Below are 21632 nucleotides of genomic sequence, written 5' to 3' on the forward strand. Positions count from 1 at the left end.
TCCTGACGAGGTGAGAAATCACACGGGGCAAGAAGAGACAAGGACTGCCATCATGTATTGTAATTTCATTCATGCAGCTAGAGTTCAACAGTGGCACAGCCAGGAAGGAGACAATCCTTCAATCAGGAAGCCCTGCAGAAGCCCTCATGTTGACAAGCGTCCACCCTGCGGAAGCATCCTTGAGATGAATCCCTATCAGTTCTGTGTGTGGTGTGTCTTTTGGTTGATGGTAATCCCTGGCGGCCAGTGGAAAGATAACATTTTTTATACAGGGATCAATTCGGTATCACAATACACTGTTATCGAGTGGAATACAAAGAGAAGATTATGTGACTGTTCAGTGAACAGTGAGTGATCCCCAGCGGTTATACAGAAGGTTATATTCAACAGAGATGGTTGGATGAACAGTGAGAATGGAGCTTGGCCCAAAAAAAGAAAGTAGGGAAAAGTCAAGGTGAGTGAAATCTCAACAGTCTATTTCAAGCTTGTAACCAAGGTCATCACTGCCACTAGACCAAGGGACAGCTGTGTGAGGAGACACATAAAGGACTCTGTGTGTATGTGTGTGTGTAGAGATGCGTTTAGGACAGCCACCAGGTGTGTCCTACCTTCACCACGGAGGGGTTAGGATAGTTGTGTCCTACCTGGCAGGCACTATGTATGGCAGAGCTGTACCTGGTGTGTGTGTTTGTGTGGCGGTCATGGCGGGGGTGTTACCTGGCATGCAATCCTGATGAGGAAGTTGACCACGGTGTCCGTGTGTTGTTTCTCGACAGGCTTGGTGAGCATCGTCTCTGTACCTGGCATGGACTGGCTGCGGCCAAACACCTAAAAACACACATAGAAATGTTATAATTATTAATATTTCAGATTGCTTGAAGACAGAGAGAAGAAAGATTCTATAACCAAAGATGAGTTTAAACTTTCAGCGGCAGGAGAAACTAAACTGATTCCAGAGTAAAACTTTGGGACTGCAGTGCAAACACTGCATAGAGTCCTTAGTTAGGAGGGAATATCAAAGAGCCTGCACAAAGTCAGGTTTTTGTCTGCATTGCTTGTAGTGAAAAGTAGGCTGAAAAAAAAAATATGAAAATTATCCTGGCAACTTTCTGAGCAATTAACATATCCTCGTCTCAGGCAGAAACAAATGCTGCTATTGCATTTTTCTCCTGACATCAGGTAAAAGAAACTGGAAATTACACCGTCATTAAGACTTCAACTATTAAGACTTGTGCTAGTGCTTACAGAAAGTACAATAGCTTTTAAGTATTAATGTGATTTCTAACAATTCATCATATGATTTGAGCTGCTTTTTTTTGGTACAGAGGTACTAATTCTATAGGCAGTGTCCGAAATTAACTTTTTGACGCACCGACCAAGGGGACTGGAAGATGAAAAAACTCACCGGCCAAGCATATTTTTTACCATCCAAAATAATATATTGCCTTTTTGTGTCACATACAAATTTGATTCAGTACATTTCATTTAGTTAATAAGGTAAGCTAGTATCTTGAATACAAAACTAAGAGAACCTAATAATTACTTTGCACGTTTGTTTTGATTTTGATGTTAAGAATTGTTGAAAAGGTAAATTTAAATATATTTTTATGTGTAAAAAGTAGCATTTGGTCAAAAAACAAGATTTTGCATATGGGCCGACGTAATTTTCATGACATGCAGTATCTGGAAAAAAATAGCACTTTATTTAGGTTTATTCCAGAATCATCAGCAACAGAAGACATACAGTAAATGGATGAGTTGAAGTTTTCAACATTACGAATACCGAAATTCATCAAAATAAATATCATTGTACAATAGGTGAGGCAAATAAATAAACTTTATATGTATCAGATATTGACCATAGTGTAATTCAACAACTGAGATTTTGATTTTGAACAGGCACTCCTTGCAACAAAAGGCATCTCATCCAGGTTTGAAACCGCAAAAAACAACAGATCACAGTGGGATTTTGAGATGAAACAGATGTGATGCTGCAATACTGTTGTGAGGAAAAACGAATTAAGGCAACAACTACCGTGCTGTCACCTCCTGTTGGCAATTTTTTTGTCTCAGACAGATGTGAAAATGGCTGTTTGATCAAAGTATCTTTCAAACCGCTCTGCAATCATTCAGAGGAGTGTGGAACGCAGGGACAGACAGCAAGATTTTTTGAAAGTAAGAGGATGCACTTGTTCATTTTGGAGGGTGTAACAGCTAACACTAAAGTGACTGGCTACAGGGAGCTGTCACTCACAGTCACATTCTACAGGCAACTGAGTGATGGTGGATTGAGCTCACCGCGGAGGCAGCTCCGGTTGCCGTGCGGAACCTCTTGACGTCTTGTCCGGCAGCGGTGGCGGCAGTAGCAGCAGATTCCAGAGACAGTCCTCTTTTCACAGCACCACCGCTAGTCCCTTCACCGCCAGCGCCACCGACTTCAGCCTCGGACTCCGGCTGCCACACCAAAGAGAGGGACAGACAGGAGAGAAGAGCATAAGGGTGAAGATGAGTCCATTAGTCAACATTATCATAGTTAACAGAATGAAAAGTTTGAAGTTAATAAAAAGTGTGTGAAGTTCAGACAGCTTCTTTGCCTGAATCAATCCATGAACACACCTGCTGGTCTTTGATCCTCTGTAACTCCCATTTGATGACCACCTCGGCCAGGTCCACGGCCAGTTTCCTTTGCTCTATGGTCACACTGGGGGTGAAGCCCAGACGCTGCATTGCACTGATCATGTGCTGCACCAGGTGGTGGCGCACAGGGTAGTACACCTGGAAAGAGACGGCAGTATGTCAAAATTGAAAGGTGCTATCGATAACATCGATAACATTCAGGCACTAATGTTCTCCCTCTCCCCCGTTCCATTGCATTCACTTCACAACAGGTGGTTGCCAGGCACATAACATCAAACTCAGCCAGTTTTTTTTTTCTCACATCAACTGGTAACTTGATCGTTGACGACAACGCGATATCATGGCATACCAAAGTCGTTATACTATTGGCTCACAAGCCTTGTTAGAAGTGGGAACCAAACGTCAGATATCTTCCAGAGAGATAAACAAAACATTAATTTTTGACACGTCAAAATTTAAAAAAAAATTCATTCACAAACATTTTTTTTTAGGAAAAAGCCATACTTTTATTTGGCACCTTTCTAAAAGCTCCGTGGATGTTTTATTTAAAAAAAAAAAACATATTTGGCTGCTTAAAAATGTTATCAATCAGAAGTAATATGTAAAATCAATCTGATAGAATAATAAAAAGTATGTAGTGATTCAAAAACTTTCCATATTTGGTATTCTAAACACAAAGTGTCAGCATTTTTTCTTTCCCTAAAGCACCAATGGCAGATGGTCACTGATGCCAGTGGTAGAGCTCAAAAGAAACAGGAAAAAAGGGAAAAAGATAGCCAGCAAGGCTGAACAGATGACAGAGCAGTACTTAAAGGACCCAAACGTCAACATAAAATGCCATTTTTGCTTGGGGCCTGTTTTTTTTTTGCGTTCTTTACTTTACACATGGGCACAGCTTGAGCCTCCACTCTGCAAAAAACTGAAAACCAGAATCCAAGTATGGAAGAATGGGAAAAGAGTGATACATTTTGCAAGATTATAAGCGTACAAACAATCCTGAAAAAACCCACCAATCAAAAATCATTCCTCTTACAAAAACACTCCTCCTTCCCAAACACATCAACTGAAAGACATGAATTTCAGTAAGACACAAAAATGTGAATTACAGAATTATGAAGTTAAACAAATTTGCATATTAATTTACATTGGCTTTTGATTTTCTATTCCATTACTGGTTTTGGCAGACTTGTTCTCCGAGCATCCACGACAGATGAGGGAGAACCTCTGCCTTCCCTCAGCTTCATGTTAAATGAACTGTCTTGCCAGTATCATCACATATAAATGAGACTGGCTTCCATTGCCTTAGCAACTATCCAAAAGCAATTATGAGAGTGAGTTATTGTGCGATTCTTCCCCTAGAACCAAACTAAAGGTTTCCCAAGAAGACCGTTTGTCTAAATGCCTAAAAATCAGAGGTTTCCAGGCAACTGAGAGCCCTGTGAACCGACTACAATCCTGCCTCGCGTCGGCTCTGTCTTACTGCGAGAGATCCCGGTCAGCCTGCCCACAGAGCATCATTATCATGAACGCTAGCAAAAATAAAAAGTGAATCAAAGGCAACTACGTGTATATACAGGAAAAGTGCTTTTTTTTTTTTTTTTTACGCCGGCGATACTTTGCTCTAGATTTTGGGCGCTAACATGCAAAGTTTAACGGGGTGCTCAATCACTTTGAGACAGAGTCAGAAGAGGCAAACTCTGAAGTCGTATTCCCACTTAGTCTCAAGGACATGATGACACACACTTAGCCCCGAGAATTCACACTCTCAAGCGTCACACTCAAGAGTCACTTAGCTTCATCGCAAACTGAACTGGGACTCTGAAACACACAGAAGCGCCGCAGACAAAAGAGCAAGAGATGAGATGTCTATCTGAGGGCTGTTGCCAGTGTCAAAGAATATTAAAGCTTCTCACTTTGAGGGTAATTATAGTCGATATAGCGGGGCTTCACAGCCCCTTAATGACAGAGTGGCTAAGCCCTGTCCATCACGTGTGCACGCAGACAAGCACGCACGCAATCTCGCCATTGCTTTATCAAACACACACACACACACACATGCACACGAATTCTCTCATCTGTCTGTCATTATCTCCTCCCCAGCGTAATTATGCTGATGTGATTACATTAGATTAGTCATCTGGCCCAGTGAGAGCAGCCTGTCAGTGAGATAGAGAGGGGAGCTGAGCAAAATGTCAGTCTTCTGCTAAGAGACTGTCGCTCTCTGACCGGCGAGGCGGCGAAAACATCATCTGAAGGAGCTAGAGGGCAGAAATTGTCTTTGAAGTTTAAGGAGGAAGGCGAACATAAAAACCAATGATCCTTTGCTGGTGTTGACTTGTGAGCGGACTAGACGCTCCCTGACGCTGCTGATCACCACCGAGAAGGGTGTGCCGGGGACTGTATCTGCATTTAAGGCGATTAAAGGCAGCAGGCGGCTCCCATTAGCTCCACTGTCCAGTGATGAATGAACCAGCTGTTGACTAAGGGTCAAAATTAAGTTCTGGGCCCGTTTGATGGGGCCTTTTTACCCCCCCAAAAAAGGCCCTGGTGGGGTGTAGTACTTTCTGAAAGTACCTGAACTTTCAGGGTGGAGTTTGCAGGGATGGTTGTCGCTGATTGGTCTAACATACTCACAGAGCCGCTGCTTCAACTGCTTCAACTCACGTACTGCTTCATTCATAAACAAGGAAGTACTATAGTATCGATTTAGGACCATTTTAGGACGAGGGGAGAACATTTTTCTTTGTTTGATTATATTGTAAGTAAAGTTAGGCTGTGCTGTCGGCCTTCCAATGATTAAAAAAAAAAGACAGAGAGGAAAAGAGAGAGAGATTGCGAGGGCGAGCTGTAACGTTAAAAAGGGAGACGGTGCTGAGAATGAGAGAAAAAAAGTTATTTTCTGATTGTTTGATGGCGGTTATGTTCTAAAGCACGAATAAATAGCCATTAAACACTCAACGGATAATTCACTGTGGAGCCAGACCCTCTTAAATTCCTTTTTTCTCCTCTTCATTTCACTCATTGCAGCCAACGTGCATCAATAATTACTGTGCAGCAGTAAATGTCATCGCAGTGAGACACTGAAACGTGTTTTTCCAGATGAAATGGGCGGACACACTGAACTGCAGGCTGTAGAGTTTTTAATGCGACCACCAGCAGCCTTCGTCCCATGTCATGTTGCTTTTTCATACGTCAGCGGACTAATTTGCCTAATCTTCACAGGTCTTTCCACTGCTATGGAAACGCAGACAACGATGGGCTGGAGGATCCTTTTAGTTTGTTGAAAAGTAGTTCCTTGGACTAAAAGTCCGGGGAACTTTAGGTGGAAACCCAACTATAAAAACTATTAACTGGGTCATACAAGATAATCCAACTTTTAATGATGATGCTCCATTCCCATTAGGACTGGTTAAGAGCCATCACTTAATTCAGGGCACTCAGATAATCAGCAAAAATAGCTTCTCAACTGTTTTTCCCCCCATGTGGTTCACTGCAGTTGCCGAAGCCACACTGAGTGGGGGAGCTGGCAGCAGCAACAAACGCCCGTGGATTTACAGCGGCAGTTGCCCTTTCACTCCGTGTGGTGGCAGTTTAACATCAAACGTAAAGTATAAGATAGTGATATTCGATAGTCAGTAATTAATCGTCCTTAAAAAGGTGCTCTAAATTGGGATGAACACCACACAAATTGCTCAGACAAGTCCCTCATGAGTATTGTACATTACTGGGACAGAAAACAGATTTGTTTTGACTGTCCTGTCTGTCTGCCCCACCCAGCCCGGATGAAAATCCTGTGAATCAATACATTCAATAGTGATGGTCTGACAGAAGGTGGTGCACTATTGACAAACTGTAAATTCTGTGTGTGTGTGTGTGTGTTCTTCTGTATATCTGCTCACCCTGAAGTGCTGCACGATGAGATGCAGAATGTGGACCAGCTGCGGTACAGTGTGTCCCTCCTCCACGATGATTTTCCGAGTCCAGTGGGTCAACATCTGGTGGCCGTCCTCCATGCGGGCTGGCACGGCTGGGGTCAGGATGGCCATGGCCTGCCGGACGATGGCCCGGGCCTCCATGGTGTGGGCCTTCAGCAGGCTGTGGAAGACCTGTACAAAGGAAAGGTAATGCACTTTTTTAAATCAGACCTTTTCCTGTACTACAGACAGTTACCAACCTCTTTTTTTAATGACCCCCTTCAACTACTGTATTTCTCTTCCAACACATTCATATTACATAGGGTGTGGAACATGAGACGGAATACAACCAGGCTCTTTAACAAGCCCATACTGTTAAGTTAAACCCACGCTCCACTGAGTTTTTCCTTCTCTCTTTGCATTCCTCCTCACCTGCAGCACAATCTTCTTGTGAATGGCGAACTTTGCGATGATGTGGGCCAGAAGTAAGTGGCCGCTGTATTTACAGGCGGGGTCCACGCAGGCTTTGGGCAGCAGGCATGGCCAGGCGAAGGTCATGAGGCGCCGCAGCTTGCTGTTGCGTGACTTGTTGTTGTCGTGAATGTGGTGGGGCGCGTGCTCCACCAGCAGGGTGGAGAACTGCAGCAGGCAGATTCGCAGCGAGTCCAGCAGGTCGGCCTGCTTCTCCGGGTCCAGAACCTTGGAGAGGGATGGAAGAGATGTGGGGTTAAAGATGGTTGAGTGAGGGGGAAATAGGTACAGTTTTTGCTGCGCATAGCACAGTGACATGTTAGGGGTGGGGGAAAGAAATCGATAAAGCATAGTATCGCAATATTATATTGATACACGGATGTCAAGTATCAATCTTTTATCATATAAACTATTAACCTCTTAACAATCCAACGGCACACCAGTGGGCCGGCCCCTATTCTGTCTTTCACAGGTTGCTCAGTGTTAAAGCTAGAGTAAAAATCCTGGTATATGAAACTGTGAAACCTAAAGAATTACCATGGTACCAAGCATGTCATGTTAGCTTGTCAGGAAGAACGTTTAATAACACTCCAAATTTACGCTTCATTTTGGCGAGGAAAAACTGGCATTGCCATTTTCAAAAGGGGTCCCTTGACCTCTGACCTCAAGATATGCAAATTAAAACTCTGAGATGAAAAGAGTGAAAACTGTATGTTATTAGATAAAACAGATGCTGACAAACTGCATAATTTGCAGTTGAAAAAAATATGTCGCAATATATCTTTTCGCAATATTAAGCATACGGAAAGATCTTTGAAATTGATTCCCACCCCTATTATGTGCGCAGAGACCTGTTGGTGTTGCTGTAATTCTTACCAGGTGTCGACAGAGGTCAATAGAAGTCTTAGATTACTTAATGCACCTTATGTGCATAAATAATAAAGAGAAACACATTCTATTGAATATACAGTTTGCCTGAATTGCCTAAGTATACTGCAGTTCTGACGAATGTTCACTTCCAGAAATTACATTTTAATGACGTCACACCACAACAACAATATCCTTAAAAAAAGACAGCTTTCAAAACACCCATCAACATCTGAATTCTCTGGAGACGGGTACAGAGGAGAGGAGAACATTCAGAGAGAGGGAGGTGAGTGAGGAAATGAGTTTTAACCAGACCATAGAGGAGCCATTAGCAGCCATTAGGACTGGTGTTAGTCAGTGATGAGATCTGCCACCGCACAAACAAACACGCTGACCTTTAGCATGGTCACACCGTGACATTTACACCAGGAATTATAGTCTGGCCTGATGAATGAAACGTGATGGAAAGAGGGGTCGGTGGATGGTGGGGAGGAAGAGAGAGAAAAACAAAAGAAAAAGGAAGGAGAGAAAGATGGAATGACAGCAATTAAGTGATCAAGTAATGTGCAGAGGCGATGGGAGATGAAGAATCAGACTAAGTGGGATGTAGTTGATGATGACTGAGAGTGTGGAGATGTGCCGGACTGATAAGACATTATGAGAGGAAATGCAGCAGGTAATGAAATCAGGGAGACGGATGGAGAGAGTAAGCTGGTGAGTAATGAACAAAGGAAGAAGGAGGGTGGGAGAAGTGAGCAGATTGAAAGTGAAGAAAGATGTCGAGAGGGAAAAAGACCTGCGAGTGTATATGTGTGTTTGTGTGTACCTTAGTGATGAAGACACTGGTAATGCTTTCGGGATTGTCTCCTTCAGGGTTGGGCGGTCCAAGCAGCTGCTCACCTTCCCCCTTCTCAAAGCTGTGCAGGAAGGCTAGATTCAGGATGTGCTGCAACACCTACAAAAACAGAAAAAACACATTGATATGATTTTACTTAAGGGAATATGTAACCTTCACTCCTTCAGGTTTTCAGAGAGCTACAATGGATGGTTTCACTGATAGCACACCTTCAACAAAGGAGAAAATCAGTGAAATTGCCTTGTGTGGTCTTTTCAAAAGCTTCATGAAAGAAAAACCAGCACACTTTCAGCTCTCTATGACACATAGTTAAGTGATGAAACAGTAATCTAGTCTAAGATCTAGTCTAAAATCAGAGGGACACGGGTCCTTTTCAGATTGATGATAACAGGGGAACAAAACTTTGACTTTTTCGAGTGAAAAATAACTTAAAAGAGCACAAAGACAAGAGTTGAGGCAAAGCAATCTGACCCAAAACAATGGTAATAAAAAAAATGTATATTTCAAGAATCAGAGCAGAAAACAATATCTACCCTTAACATGTTCTCTTATTTAATCCATAAGCACCGGAGGCAAAAATAAAAATCTAAACTAAGCTTAAAATGCAATTTCCCAACACCCTGAAACCTGCAGGGATTGTTATGAGGGATGTGCGAATGAACTCAAGACAAAAGCTTGATTAGCTGGTAAAATGCAGAATAACCTGACCACAATACAGCTAACGACTGCATTTATTAAAGAAGCTGCTATCTGTTAATGAACCCCCCTCTTCAATCCATCATTGGGGAGGACGGGACATCGCTCAGTGGAGAATGAGCTGTGGCAGCATATGTTCAAGCTCTTCCATTAGGACATTATTCACACACGCTCTGCACGACGTACATGCATGGTTGATGGACTCGCACACAGGCGTGCAGAAACACGCTCGCAACTAAATGAAGACACAAAGAAAACGCATGGAGCACCAGTCTGTTCTTCAGTCTCATCTGTTCCTATTAATTCTAAACTCCTCCGACATCAATCACTGTACGGATTTCTATTAACGCCGTTGGATGTTGTGCTCCTGCAGGCTGCGTGCGTTAGGGCATTGTCGCATCGCGCAATACCTCTGGGCAAGTAGGCGAGATCTTGTTCTGCAGGTGTCTTAATTATCTTAAAATCATTTCCATACCTTTAAACAAAGAGAGAGAGAGAGTGTGTGTGTGTTGCTGTGCCACCAGGGTTCCTCTCCAACCACAAAAAGAGGGAGATGGTTGCAAGGGGGGACCAGACAGAGTATGTATTATGCTCCAATACACACCAGGAATGTGCAAATAATGTATGGAATTTAATGTGACGAAGCCACAGGATGTCTTAAATGATATCCACTACCAGTTGCATGTGTTAGTTTTAAGTTATAATGGAGTATAAGGGTCTTAAAGTCATTTGGATATTTTAGGCACTCATTTTTACTTTTTTTTCAGTAGATATGTTTTACACTCAGTTAGGTGAAGAGCTGCAGGATCTCATTTCACTCTGGGCAAACCTGAAACTAGGGCTGCAACTAACAATTATTTTCACTGTTGTTTAATCTTTCAATATTTTTCTTGATTAATCGATTAGTTGTTTGGTCTATAAATTGTCAGAAAATGGTGAAAAATGTTGATCAGAGTTTCCCCAAAAGCCAAAGATGACGTCCTCATATGTCTTGTTTTGTCCACAATTCAAAGATATTCAGTTTACTGCCATAGAGAAGTGAAGAAACTATTATTATTTATATATTATATATATTTTTATTCACATTTAAGAAGCTGGAATTAGAGAATTTTTACTTTTTTTTCATAAAAAAATCATAAAAAGTTGGCGATTAATCGTTGCAGCTCTACCTGAAATCTCACAGAATCAAGGTACGCTGCTGATTTTAAGAACTCTGCATCAATATTTTTTTATTTTATTCAACTGGTTTTGCTATTTGTCTAAATCTGATTGCTTGGACAAGCCAATTAAAAGGTAATTAATCTGTGCTGATTATACAATTTGCACTCAGGTGTTAATCTTTTTAAACTGCTGTACTTAAAACATGTTTTAAAAAGCACTTTGGTATTATTCTTCTATGTAATTATTTAATTTGTAAACATGAAGAAAAACATGTACAGTAATTAAATGCGAGAGAAAACCTCTTTAAAAACGGTGATACATTTTTGCCTCTTCACCCACACCTAAAACACACAGCTGTTGATTTCTTACAGGAAATGTTTCCGTTTGTAAATTTGGATTCCTCCTATAATGTTGTTCACATACATATGTCAGAAGAGGCGTATAACAGGTATGCATTTTACACAAAAATATGTATTTGTTGATTTCAATCTCCACTGAGGAGGTGATACTAGCCCAGCATGTAGACACATTTCTGACATTGTAGAAAAATTCTGCTACACTGTAAGTCATGTCGGGAACATAAAAAGAAGTAACAGAATGTGAAACAGACGTGCTTTGCTTCATAAATTTCATACACTTGTTTGTTTGCTTGTCTGCTTGAAATCTATTCCATGAATAGTCAAACACTTTGGAACAAAAAAAAAAAGCAGCACAAAAGCGGTTTTCTGTCAGAACTGTTTGCATACAACAAAAGAAACAATACAGGAGCAGCACGAGGTCAGTCTGTGCCATCATAGATGATTCATCGCTGCCGTCCCACACTGTCTCTATCTTTTACACACTCCTCTTCTCTGCGTCTCGCTCAGAGAGAAATATTCTCCGAGACCCCTGTGATGCATGAACCTCAGTGAGCCTCCATCTAACTTCCAGGCATACTGGGAACGTGCACACACACATGCACTTCGCTGTGATATTATGCTTCCGGGAAAATGCTAAAGGCAATTATTTAAATGTCAGACTGCCACACTCATTCTCTTGCTCACGACTCGTACACCAATCAACACCAACGTATTCACACACAAACACATCCTCTCTCTCTCTCTCTTTATGTCTGTCTGTCTGTCTCTCAGCCTCATATGCACAGCTAGCATCTGCTGTGTGCACCAGAGGAGGACAATTAAGGGAAAAACAACAATATGAGCAAAATTACGATGGGGCGGGTGGGGGTGTTTCAGCTCGGCTATCTGAGAGACTAAACTCTGCTCAGCTAAAAATTAAAATGCAGCACGTGGGCCACAGTAAGTTGGCTGAACTCCCCCTGCCTTTATTTTGTCTCTTTCCCCCCTACGACTCCATATGACGCTGAGGCAAACTGAACATAAGCAAAAAAAAAAGGGCAGGGTGGAGTGAGCAGCATCATAAACACAAGCGTATGTCCTTGGATTTGGAGGTCTGGGTGCACTTTCCAGCTTCTTGTGTGTGTGTATACAGTTGTGTGTTCTCGCCACACAGCCATTTGGCTATGCGCTATAGTGTGCCAGCCAGGGCAGGCCTTCCCCACTGACCCGTTTGTACTTAACAGCAGTGCTGTTGCTCTTCTGTGCCAGGTTTTGTGCCTATTACAGCTGTGCAAAATGTGTGTGTGTATCTGTGTGTGTGTATATGCGCGAGAGCGTGCATGCGGGAGAGTGAGCTTAATTAAAAAGCAGCCCGAATGATTGTAATGCTTGCAGCAGCAGGTCAGGTAGAGAGGACAGAAGCATTCATCTGTGAGCCTCAGAGGGTCCAGAGCCAGACAATGACCTTCCTGATTCTATCAAAGAACTTCTGGTACAAAACGCACTGAGCATAAAAGTCACACAGATCAGGTCCCACACTGAGGAAGCACAGTAAGTAAGCGGAGGAGATGCTCAAGGAACATCATTTATAATCCATCATTACATCTAGGACTGGGGCAATATAGCCAAAAATTATTATTTATGGACAATCCAAGATTTTAATCGATTTTTTCCAGCACAATGCAAAAAGTCCAAAACATAACATTATTTCAATTAAGGCCAACATGTGCCTCATAGTTTTAAATTAGCCTACTCATTTAAATATGTATTTTTCTTTAGCAAGCTGTATAAAACCAAAAAATGAGTAATAACTGCGTTGCTAAGACAAAAGAGAACAGCAAAGCTGCAGAGAGAGCCCCATAATCCCTCCCTTAAGACGTTAGTGTTTCACTGAAAATAAACACTTTCCCCATGTTATGATAACTCCAAATTTGGACATTTTACACATACAAAAAACAGACTTAGAGAAAAATGTCTCCATCAATTAATTTCAACTGGTGGAATGGTCGGCTGTTTTTTGGTACTTTCTTCCCCGTGTGGTTAGTAAGACTGCGTATTATACCGCCGACCACAAGCTGAGTGTCAATTCCAAAAGATGGTTGACTAAATTCATTAGTATAGTCATAAACTGGCTTTGCTGCTGTGATTGCCCGTGTCCGTACCTTAGCTTTAAGCTCGTCGTTGAAGTGCGGGTCGTTGAACTCAACGAAGCGGAAGAACAGGGCTCGTTTTTGGGCAATGGAGTAGTTCTTGGGAATCTCCTCCTCCATATACTCCTTCAGGAAGGTCATGTTGCACAAGAAGCGACCTGTAAAGGCCCGCAGCAGCTGGAACAGCAGCTCGATCTCTGAGTAGTTACGCCTATTGAGGAGACAGGGGTGTCATTAAGATCAGTGTACAGATAGAGATATCTCAACAACAGTGATATTGTACATCAGGAGTTTCAAATAATCTTAAAATACCAATGTGACTTGGGTGATTAGACAGTTTTACACTTTTTTTTATCATTAGAAGGTTGACTGAACACACACACACTCCTGGCTGGAGAGGTCGGGGGTTAATTGCAGGGTCTGAAATAAACATCTGCTAAGTGTTTTAGTACTTTCTCTGTGCTCAGACAGCGGGGGAGAAGGTCATTCATGATTGGAATGCCTTTAAGTTACTTAAAATTAGAAACTGCATTAACTTTAAAACTTTGCATCATCAGCTTGTTGTCCTTACACGAGCTAATAACTCAAATACGGTACTCAAAGGGTCACTTAAGCCATCAAGTTTGACACTCTACTGGTAGCATTGTTAATTTCAGAGCAACGGTTGGCCCAAAGGCTCATCAGCAGTAGTTGTTGTTGAGACAAGGATTATTGTTGCTCACTTCCTAACCCAGATTTTCATATCAAATGTCCGTTTTCAGTAAAAGTACATACTTGCAGTAGCTAAGCAGGCAGAAGGCCAGCAGCTTGGGCTCCTTCCAGTTGGTGGCTGCCATGTTGTCTTTGCGATGTCTCTCCTGGAAGGCCTCACTGACCCAGACTCGCCTCAGCTGGCTGACCAGGGAGTGCTGCCCTGCCAGCCAACCCTCATCATTCTTCACTATGATGCTGATGATCTGAGCAGAGGGGAGGAAGACGAAAGGTTAGAGGTCATAATGGAATTACTGAGAGTTGTGTAGTATTCAGATTAGGATTCAGCACCGCTTACTAACCTGAGGGTTTAACTTTACACAGATATATACATCCTGACCTGACAAGTGGTGGTTGTGTGTAATAAGTGTTTGTACAGGATGTATAAATTGATAATACAACTATATGTGTACCTTGATAGCCTGAAACTGCAGGTCCAATCTGGCTGTGGTGGTGGAGGGGGATCCAGGTCGGACAGTTGCTGCAGTGCCAGCGGGAACCAGCAGGGGGACGAAGCGGTTGGGATTAGAGGCCAGCACGTCTCTTAGTGGCTTGGCATCTTTGTGTTTCAGAAAACTCTGTATATGAACACATACACACACTGTAACTATAACACAAAATGACATATAGTAAGACAACCGTGTTTACTGCGTTGGATCAACAACTGTAACAGCGCAGTTAAAGAAACATGATACAGAAAATTAAGAATTTTTACTGGGAGTGATTCGTCTCAATTTGGCGTTAACAGGATCGCCGAGCCTCGAAACACCCATTATATCCCCGATTATAGCCGATTACTGAAGCGGCAAAATGCAGTTTTAATGGCAAATGTGTCAATAAAAAGACTGAAGGGACCGCTACTGAGAGCTGCCAGTGTCTGACCATGAACATGCGGCTCCACTGGGGGTCGTTGAGCGTAGCCTCCATCATGAACAGCTCCACCGTCTGAGATGGGTGTCGCGTCAGGAACTTGATCAAAGGCTCCCTGAATGGACTGCCAGCCTGGTACGGGAGGGGAGGGGTGAGTGAGGCAGGAAAAGAGAAACGGGAAACAGACAGAAACAGGAAAGATGGTGATGATTTCATGAAAGCAAATGCACTCTTTCTTCTGACATTCTCCAGACAATCTGTGCTGAATATTTAAGTTTAATGTGCCATTAACACCATACATCAGACAGAGATCAAATAGGATTAGCAGGCATATTGCAGGATGTAAAATTTAATATCATGAGATTATCAAGAGAGTTTTCAAGAATTTATCACTATAATGAATAACCAGCGAAGTTGGAGTGGAGTCGGTGTCCTCCTACCTCTATGAGCATGGCCCTCTCCGTCTTCATGACCACCTCCAGCAGAGGTTTGACCAGAGTCTGAGGTGCGGCTGGGATCAGGTGGAAAAGGTTAATGATGGCCGAACATATCTTCATTTCCTGGAGAAAGAGTCAGAGAAAAAGATTAAACAAATTTTGGAAAGATGACGGAACTAGACACTGGACATAGTTTCTGACAGACAGTCTTGATGGACAGCCACTGTGGAGAGACGAGGACGAATCTCTGTCAAACGACTGAAAAATGCAATCTGTGCTTGGTTAACTTCCCACAGGAAAGGTGCAGAGCACCGCAGGGTACAAACAGATAAAGGACATTATGCATGATCATTTTCACCTTGTATTATCGATATCTTAGAGGTGCAAAAAGTCAAAGGGACAGGGAGGGGAGGGATTGGACATTTCTAAAACAAAATGTAAGGTTAGAGCAAGGCTGAGATGACAGTTACATTTCTGAAGACGACCACAGACAGGGACACAAAAATACGGGGAAACTCCACCAGCAAAACTACCACGACACTAGTACAACTAAGTTGAAATCACTGACAGAGAGTCACCAACAGAGGGCGCAACACCAGGTCACATCTCACCTCAACGCCCTCCAACGCAGGCTGTACCGGAACGGAAGACAATGATCAGAGTCAGCAGAGCAGTATGTGTGCATTTTTGTGTGTGGCTATGTGTTGTCTGTCTTTGTTCCATGTGGAAGGTGAGCAGATAAGACAGGGTGATAATGAAATGAATGGGCAGACAGCAGCGACCTTTCCAAGTTGACCTCAGGAACAACTTTTCTCAGCACTTGGTGAGTAACGGGGGGGAAGGGGGCCACACTGGAGTGTCAGTGGAGCAACACAGAATCCATGGCATTTGGAGGAAAAACACTCTTCTGACAGATATCAGGTCATGAATACAGAAACTGACATTTTGTTTTTTGGTTAAACCCCTCTTTACTCCTCCTCACACCTCGCTACTCTGCACAAGGATCTGTCAAAACCACCCGCTTTCATGCCCACACGTCTTCAGAGCATCCTCCTCAGTCCTGCTCCGTCCCCCTTTCTCCAGTGTCTTTATCAGGCTTTGGCTAATTGACCCCCTGACCCTGGCTTTGTTGTCACTGCCAGCCTTGCTGTCAACACGCACAAAGACCACTGGTTTTGGAGGGAGGGAAAGACAAAGGGCTAATTTGCATCTAATTAAACACAGCATTTTTGGAGATGTGGCAGGATGAACTCGCATAAAGAGAAGGGAGGAAAAGATGGGCTTTTATTTCTGTGAGGGAGAGGCAGCTGATTTTTCCCCCCTCTTCCTCTCTCACCTTTTCTCTGCCTTTACAAGGTTATCTGTCGGGGAGATAATGAGGAGACGCAGCGCTGGGCCCACCACCGCCTGCCTGGCGCCTAATTAATCATTGATTGTAATATGGCCACTCACAACTCATCTGGGAGGAGGCCACACTGAGGAGGTGTTGACTACATGTGACTATGGCTTTGTGTGTATAAGGGGCAATTTCTCTGCCCCCTTTCCTGTGTGCGCCGTTTGGTCTAGGCAGGACGGATCAACTGAACAAAAACAAGGTGCCAGTAGACAGCTGTATTGACCTGCTCCTACAGGCTAGGACTGCTTCTGTATTGCATTCAAAACAAGATTCTACTAAAGTAAATGGAAGAAACAAGAGACATCTACTTGTTATGAGTGATGGAAGTTTTTACATTTGTATTCAATTTCTCAGTGCTGTAAGGTGTGTGTGTCTGGTCTATCTGAACTATATATACTTACACTGCCATCACTGCGCTGGCCTCCCTTGTGTGTTATTACAACCACTTCCATCCACTTCCTCAGGTGTTGCTGAGAGAGACAGAGAGAGATAAGATTGAGACTGAGTTGGTGAAGTGTGTGTGTGTGTGCGCACATCTGTCTAGCTCAATAGGGTAGAACATGGCGCCAACAAAGGCCGAATATTTACTCAAAAGATTAAAGAAATGAATAGCAAGTTTCACATAATAAACAAAATCTCTGCTGCAAAGCTTTTGTTTGATCGTGAAACTATTACACAGAAGAACAAGTGCGCAGACAGTAATGATTGTTGCACCATGACCTGACACCTACCCCAAAAATGATTTTAACCTCAGGGACAGATGCCAACGAGAACCGAATCTGCATGTGGCATACTAGTTTAAATATGGTACTTACATATAGAGCTGCAACAACTGATCAATTACCTTAATTGCCAACTATTTTGATAAATCGATTAATCGGTTTGTTTAATTTTTTTTAAGAAAATAAAAGTCAAAATTCTCTGATTTCAGCTTCTTAAATGTGAATATTTTCTGGTTTCTTTTCTCCTCTATAACAGTAAACTGAATATCTTTGAGTTGTGGAAAAAACAAGACATTTGAGGACGTCATCTTGGGCTTTGGGAAACACTGATTGACATTTTTCACTATTTTCTAACATTTTATAGACCAAACAACTAATCGATTAATCGAGAAAATAATTGACAGATTAATCGACAATGAAAATAATCGTTAGTTGCAGTGCTACTTACATAATACCTACATTCTTGTAGGTTATGTTTTCATGATGATATTACTACTTTTACTACTGGTTAATGTGGTTTTCATTAATAATCACATTTTTGTATAAGAAACTGGTCATTTTAAATAGAAATTGTAATTTCTCACATATTTACACTTTGTCTTCATGGAAATACTTCAAAATAACTATTTGATTAAACCTGCAGAAGAATATCCAAACTTAGAAAAATAATCTACAATAACCTACAGTTTACACAGGTAAAAGTTTGATGCCATGATAAACTGTATTCTATGCTGTCAGGTGTTTTGAAAAAAAGATGCTGTGAGATGAGGAGGAAGGAGGACAGAGGTCGAAATCTCTCACCATCATCTGATCACAGAACTTGTCATTGAAGGAGTTGGGGAACAGACGTGTGACAGAGGTTAGGCGGTTCACCACGTTGAGCGTCAGGCTTCGGTAGTCACCCAGCATCATCAGCAGGGGCCGCATGTGAGTGTGGATCTGGTCCACCTCAATGGTTGCGCCTTCCAGGAACTAAAATGGAGAACAGGGAAACATCATTTGCATTTTCAAAAAGTTTAAATAAAACTTTTAGAACTCTTATGAATATTGTAAAAGAAACAAGATAGTGTTGTTGAAAAATCTGAGGTGGAGTTTCGACATTATTATTATAACTCTGACTACAGGTCTGTTTTGCTCTGATGTTGTCAGACCTTACATAAAACATGTAGGAGCTTTAAAGTATTATTAAGATCTGTGACCAGATCTTTTCATCCCCAATGCGTTACACCAAATCATTTTCATTTCTCTTCCACAAATAATTTTTTCACTACATTAGACCTGGCCTCGTCGCGTTTTCTAGCCCCATGAACTGCTCGCTACCCCTTGTGTCTCCATTAAGGAGCTAAGGCCACTCAAATGAGGGCATGACCAGCCATAAACAAGCACACATGCCAACACCAAACACTGATGACACACACACACACACACACACACACACACCCTCACACAGACGGGAGGGAATGATGCATGGCAGCCACATTCATTTTCCTCTCAGTGCTGAGAACAAACACTCCATCCTGTATCGATCGGGCCATGGCAACGCTCATTAGTGCTAGCAGGGCAGAGATGAAAGAATGGAGAGAGCGGAGAATGGCTGGGGCAGAAAAATAAATAAAAAAGGCAGAGGATAGTGAAAAGGAGTGATGGTGGTGAAGAAAGAAAATGAAGGACACAGAAATGGAAGGAAAAAGGGACAAAGAGGTTGAGGTAGATGGATAGAGGCGAAGATGGTATGGATACTTTGATGAATAGAGGCAGGACTGGTTCATGGAGAGTGTGATAAAGCAGAGGGAGGTCCCTATGAAGATAACTGGGTGGGGAAATGGAGTGAGGGGAGGATTAACAAAGGACCTCTAAGATGGCAAATGACATGAGTGCTACAGATAAAAGACTAATGACGCAGGGAGGAAGAGAAGCATGGAAAACAAGATAATACAAAACTATACTTAGAAAACAAAACGAGCAAAACAATAACAAACGCTTTAAGCATAAGAGCAAATGATTCAAATCGATAAATTAAGAGGGGAAAGCATAAGGGTGAGACAATAGAGGGGCATTACAAAGGGTGTAGAAAATGTGTTTTTAGAAAAGATTTAAAGGGTGCCACCAAATTCCCTAGTTTGATCCTGGGTACATCGCTTCATAGTTTAAGGGCACGGTCTTTAATCCAGATTTAGAAAGGTCATGTCTGTGAGTGTCAAGCCGTGTTTTTGCTCAAAGGGAGTTGCAGTTGAAGTGAGTGATGTAACACAGGTCTGAGCTTTCTAAGTAATCGATAAAGCCTTGAAATGAATTCAATTTCTTTTAACGGGAGCCAACGTAAAGATGCTAAAATGGGACAGAAATAAGGACGGTGTTGAGAGGCGACAAACATCTCGCAACAGGCGGTAGAGATTGTAGATTATAAAAAAATCTAAATTTCAAAATGCAGCCTCCTTGAAAATGCAACATCACCCAAATCTAAACCAATTACAAAGCAACAAGATAAGGATGAGAGATGTCGCACTGACCTTCCTCATACATGCCTCGCCCGCTTCCTGCAGTTCATTGTTGGTGGAGTTGAGGGCTTTAAACAGGGCAGCAATGATCTTCTCTCTGGACTGTGGCAAGTAATTACAAGCTGCAAGGGCATCTGAACAGGAAAGAAAGTTACGGTCAACACTTCCTTTCTGACAAGAAAGAGACACGAGATGATCAAATCAATAAAAATAATGCAAACATAGCAAGACAGATTATTTAAATACTATCTTACAAAACATTTTGAAGCAATTAATTCAATTCACACTGGTAAAACAAAGATAAAGTGATAAAATATGGTCAGAAATAACTACCAAAACAGTCTCTGCTAACATGACCAGTAGTTAGACCATTAACTTATAATAAATCTGTCACATAAATTTTCCCCAGGATTATAGTTGCATGAATTCTGAAAAGCAGGAATTAATCTTCATCCAGAACAATTTGCAATTATTGCAAAAGACGAGTCAGCATCAATTACAAAATTCCAACAATTCATGGGACCAATATCAAGTTCAGCAGGGTCTACTCACTGAGAGCAGCGATGCGGAGGGGAACCAGGGAGGGAAGGCTCTTGTAACAGGGCAGCTTCATCAGAGCAGCATCCTCTGCCTCACACAGGTTCAACAGCTAGAAGGAGAGAAAGGTCAGAGGTCAATAATCAGGGTGCTAAAAGTAGTTACTTAAGATATTTGTTTGATAGAGTCCACTGTTTGTAAAATGTATAATAAGGTGGATGCACATACATTTTGTGAAAATATGCAAAATCTAAGCCTGAGATGCCTTTGCACCTTAAAACATTGTGACACATTATGTCATTTAAATAAATATTTTTAATATGGCAAAATAGCTTTGTATTAGAACCCATAAAAACAAGAACAATGAAAATAAATAAGTGATGAAAATTAAGAAAATAATTCGGAAAACTAGATTTGATTGATGTCAGTGACTTCTGCATCTCGCATACCTCTGTGTAGAAGACTTTGTGCTCCATGACATTGAGGTCCATTGTGAAGAGGCGGGGCTGCAGGGTGGTGCAGAAGGTGTTGCCCTCCATCAGGCCGATCTGGGCGTTGGCAGGCTGGTGGCGGAGCAGGTGTTTCTTGGGGGGAACCATATCTTGCAACACCTGGAGAGAAGGAAACCCCAAGAAAGCAATCAAATAATGTGGATAAAAAGTCATTCTGTATTTCACTCTCAAGTTTTAGTTTGAACATTTGAGAGATTCTCAGAAGGTATCAGTCCAGAGTGATCAGACACACTCCTTAATTGAAGCCTATTTTGTGCATTTTACATAAAAAAATCTAGCACAGCATTTATATAGAGTTAAAGAAAACTTTGCAGTCCTTGGTTTCACCTCTTTGTGTGGTTCCATGATGACAGTGACACTCTTGCCGGTGACCTGGGCTAGCACCTGCAGGGAGTGCATGGCCTGCTTTCTGACGGTTGAGTTTGGGGAGGTGACCTCTCGGACCAGGTCATGCGTGACCATATGGAAAGACTTGTCCTGGGCGGCCAGCAGCTCCTCGGTCTTTTCTTCATCCTTCAGTGGAGTGGCACAGCGCACAAGCAACTGCTCCAGGGTGGTCTTAGCCATGGCTACTGCTCCATTTGAAACCTTATTGTTGAAAATCAATAAGTTAGTAAGTGCAATGCCACGGCAGTGAGTGGTGCGACACAAGAGGAAAGTTACGTTGTTACATTGCACCTGCAGCAAGCCTTCGTAAAACATCATGTCGACACAAAAGTCGACAACAAATGGATGCAGGTAAATCTTTGTACCTGATACCTAATCAAACAGAGCCTTCTATTCCCTTTGATGTGTTAATATTAGATTATTCAGTAATTTC

At 42.2% G+C, this 21632-nt stretch overlaps 1 protein-coding gene across 2 annotated transcripts in view; it reads right to left on the reverse strand.

Moving 5' to 3' along the window:
• Nucleotides 1–21632, reverse strand: part of LOC119479680 (transformation/transcription domain-associated protein) — a 90843-nt gene that overhangs the window by 52125 nt on the left and 17086 nt on the right. Inside the window, exons 26-43 of one of the 2 annotated variants that reach the window (XM_037755542.1) lie at nucleotides 21140–21400; nucleotides 20750–20911; nucleotides 20316–20412; nucleotides 19776–19897; nucleotides 18067–18237; nucleotides 16945–17013; nucleotides 15759–15779; nucleotides 15151–15270; nucleotides 14723–14842; nucleotides 14254–14418; nucleotides 13865–14046; nucleotides 13103–13301; nucleotides 8716–8844; nucleotides 6984–7250; nucleotides 6537–6743; nucleotides 2617–2775; nucleotides 2299–2454; nucleotides 718–828 (exon numbers count right to left, since the gene is read on the reverse strand). In XM_037755542.1, the coding sequence (XP_037611470.1) occupies nucleotides 718–828; nucleotides 2299–2454; nucleotides 2617–2775; nucleotides 6537–6743; nucleotides 6984–7250; nucleotides 8716–8844; nucleotides 13103–13301; nucleotides 13865–14046; nucleotides 14254–14418; nucleotides 14723–14842; nucleotides 15151–15270; nucleotides 15759–15779; nucleotides 16945–17013; nucleotides 18067–18237; nucleotides 19776–19897; nucleotides 20316–20412; nucleotides 20750–20911; nucleotides 21140–21400 (2718 nt within the window). The remainder of the gene's footprint in view (nucleotides 1–717; nucleotides 829–2298; nucleotides 2455–2616; nucleotides 2776–6536; nucleotides 6744–6983; nucleotides 7251–8715; nucleotides 8845–13102; nucleotides 13302–13864; nucleotides 14047–14253; nucleotides 14419–14722; nucleotides 14843–15150; nucleotides 15271–15758; nucleotides 15780–16944; nucleotides 17014–18066; nucleotides 18238–19775; nucleotides 19898–20315; nucleotides 20413–20749; nucleotides 20912–21139; nucleotides 21401–21632) is intronic. The other variant, XM_037755543.1, reaches the window with a different exon arrangement.

Source organism: Sebastes umbrosus, chromosome 20 (assembly GCF_015220745.1).
Source record: "Sebastes umbrosus isolate fSebUmb1 chromosome 20, fSebUmb1.pri, whole genome shotgun sequence".
Taxonomy (NCBI): Eukaryota; Metazoa; Chordata; class Actinopteri; order Perciformes; family Sebastidae; genus Sebastes; species Sebastes umbrosus.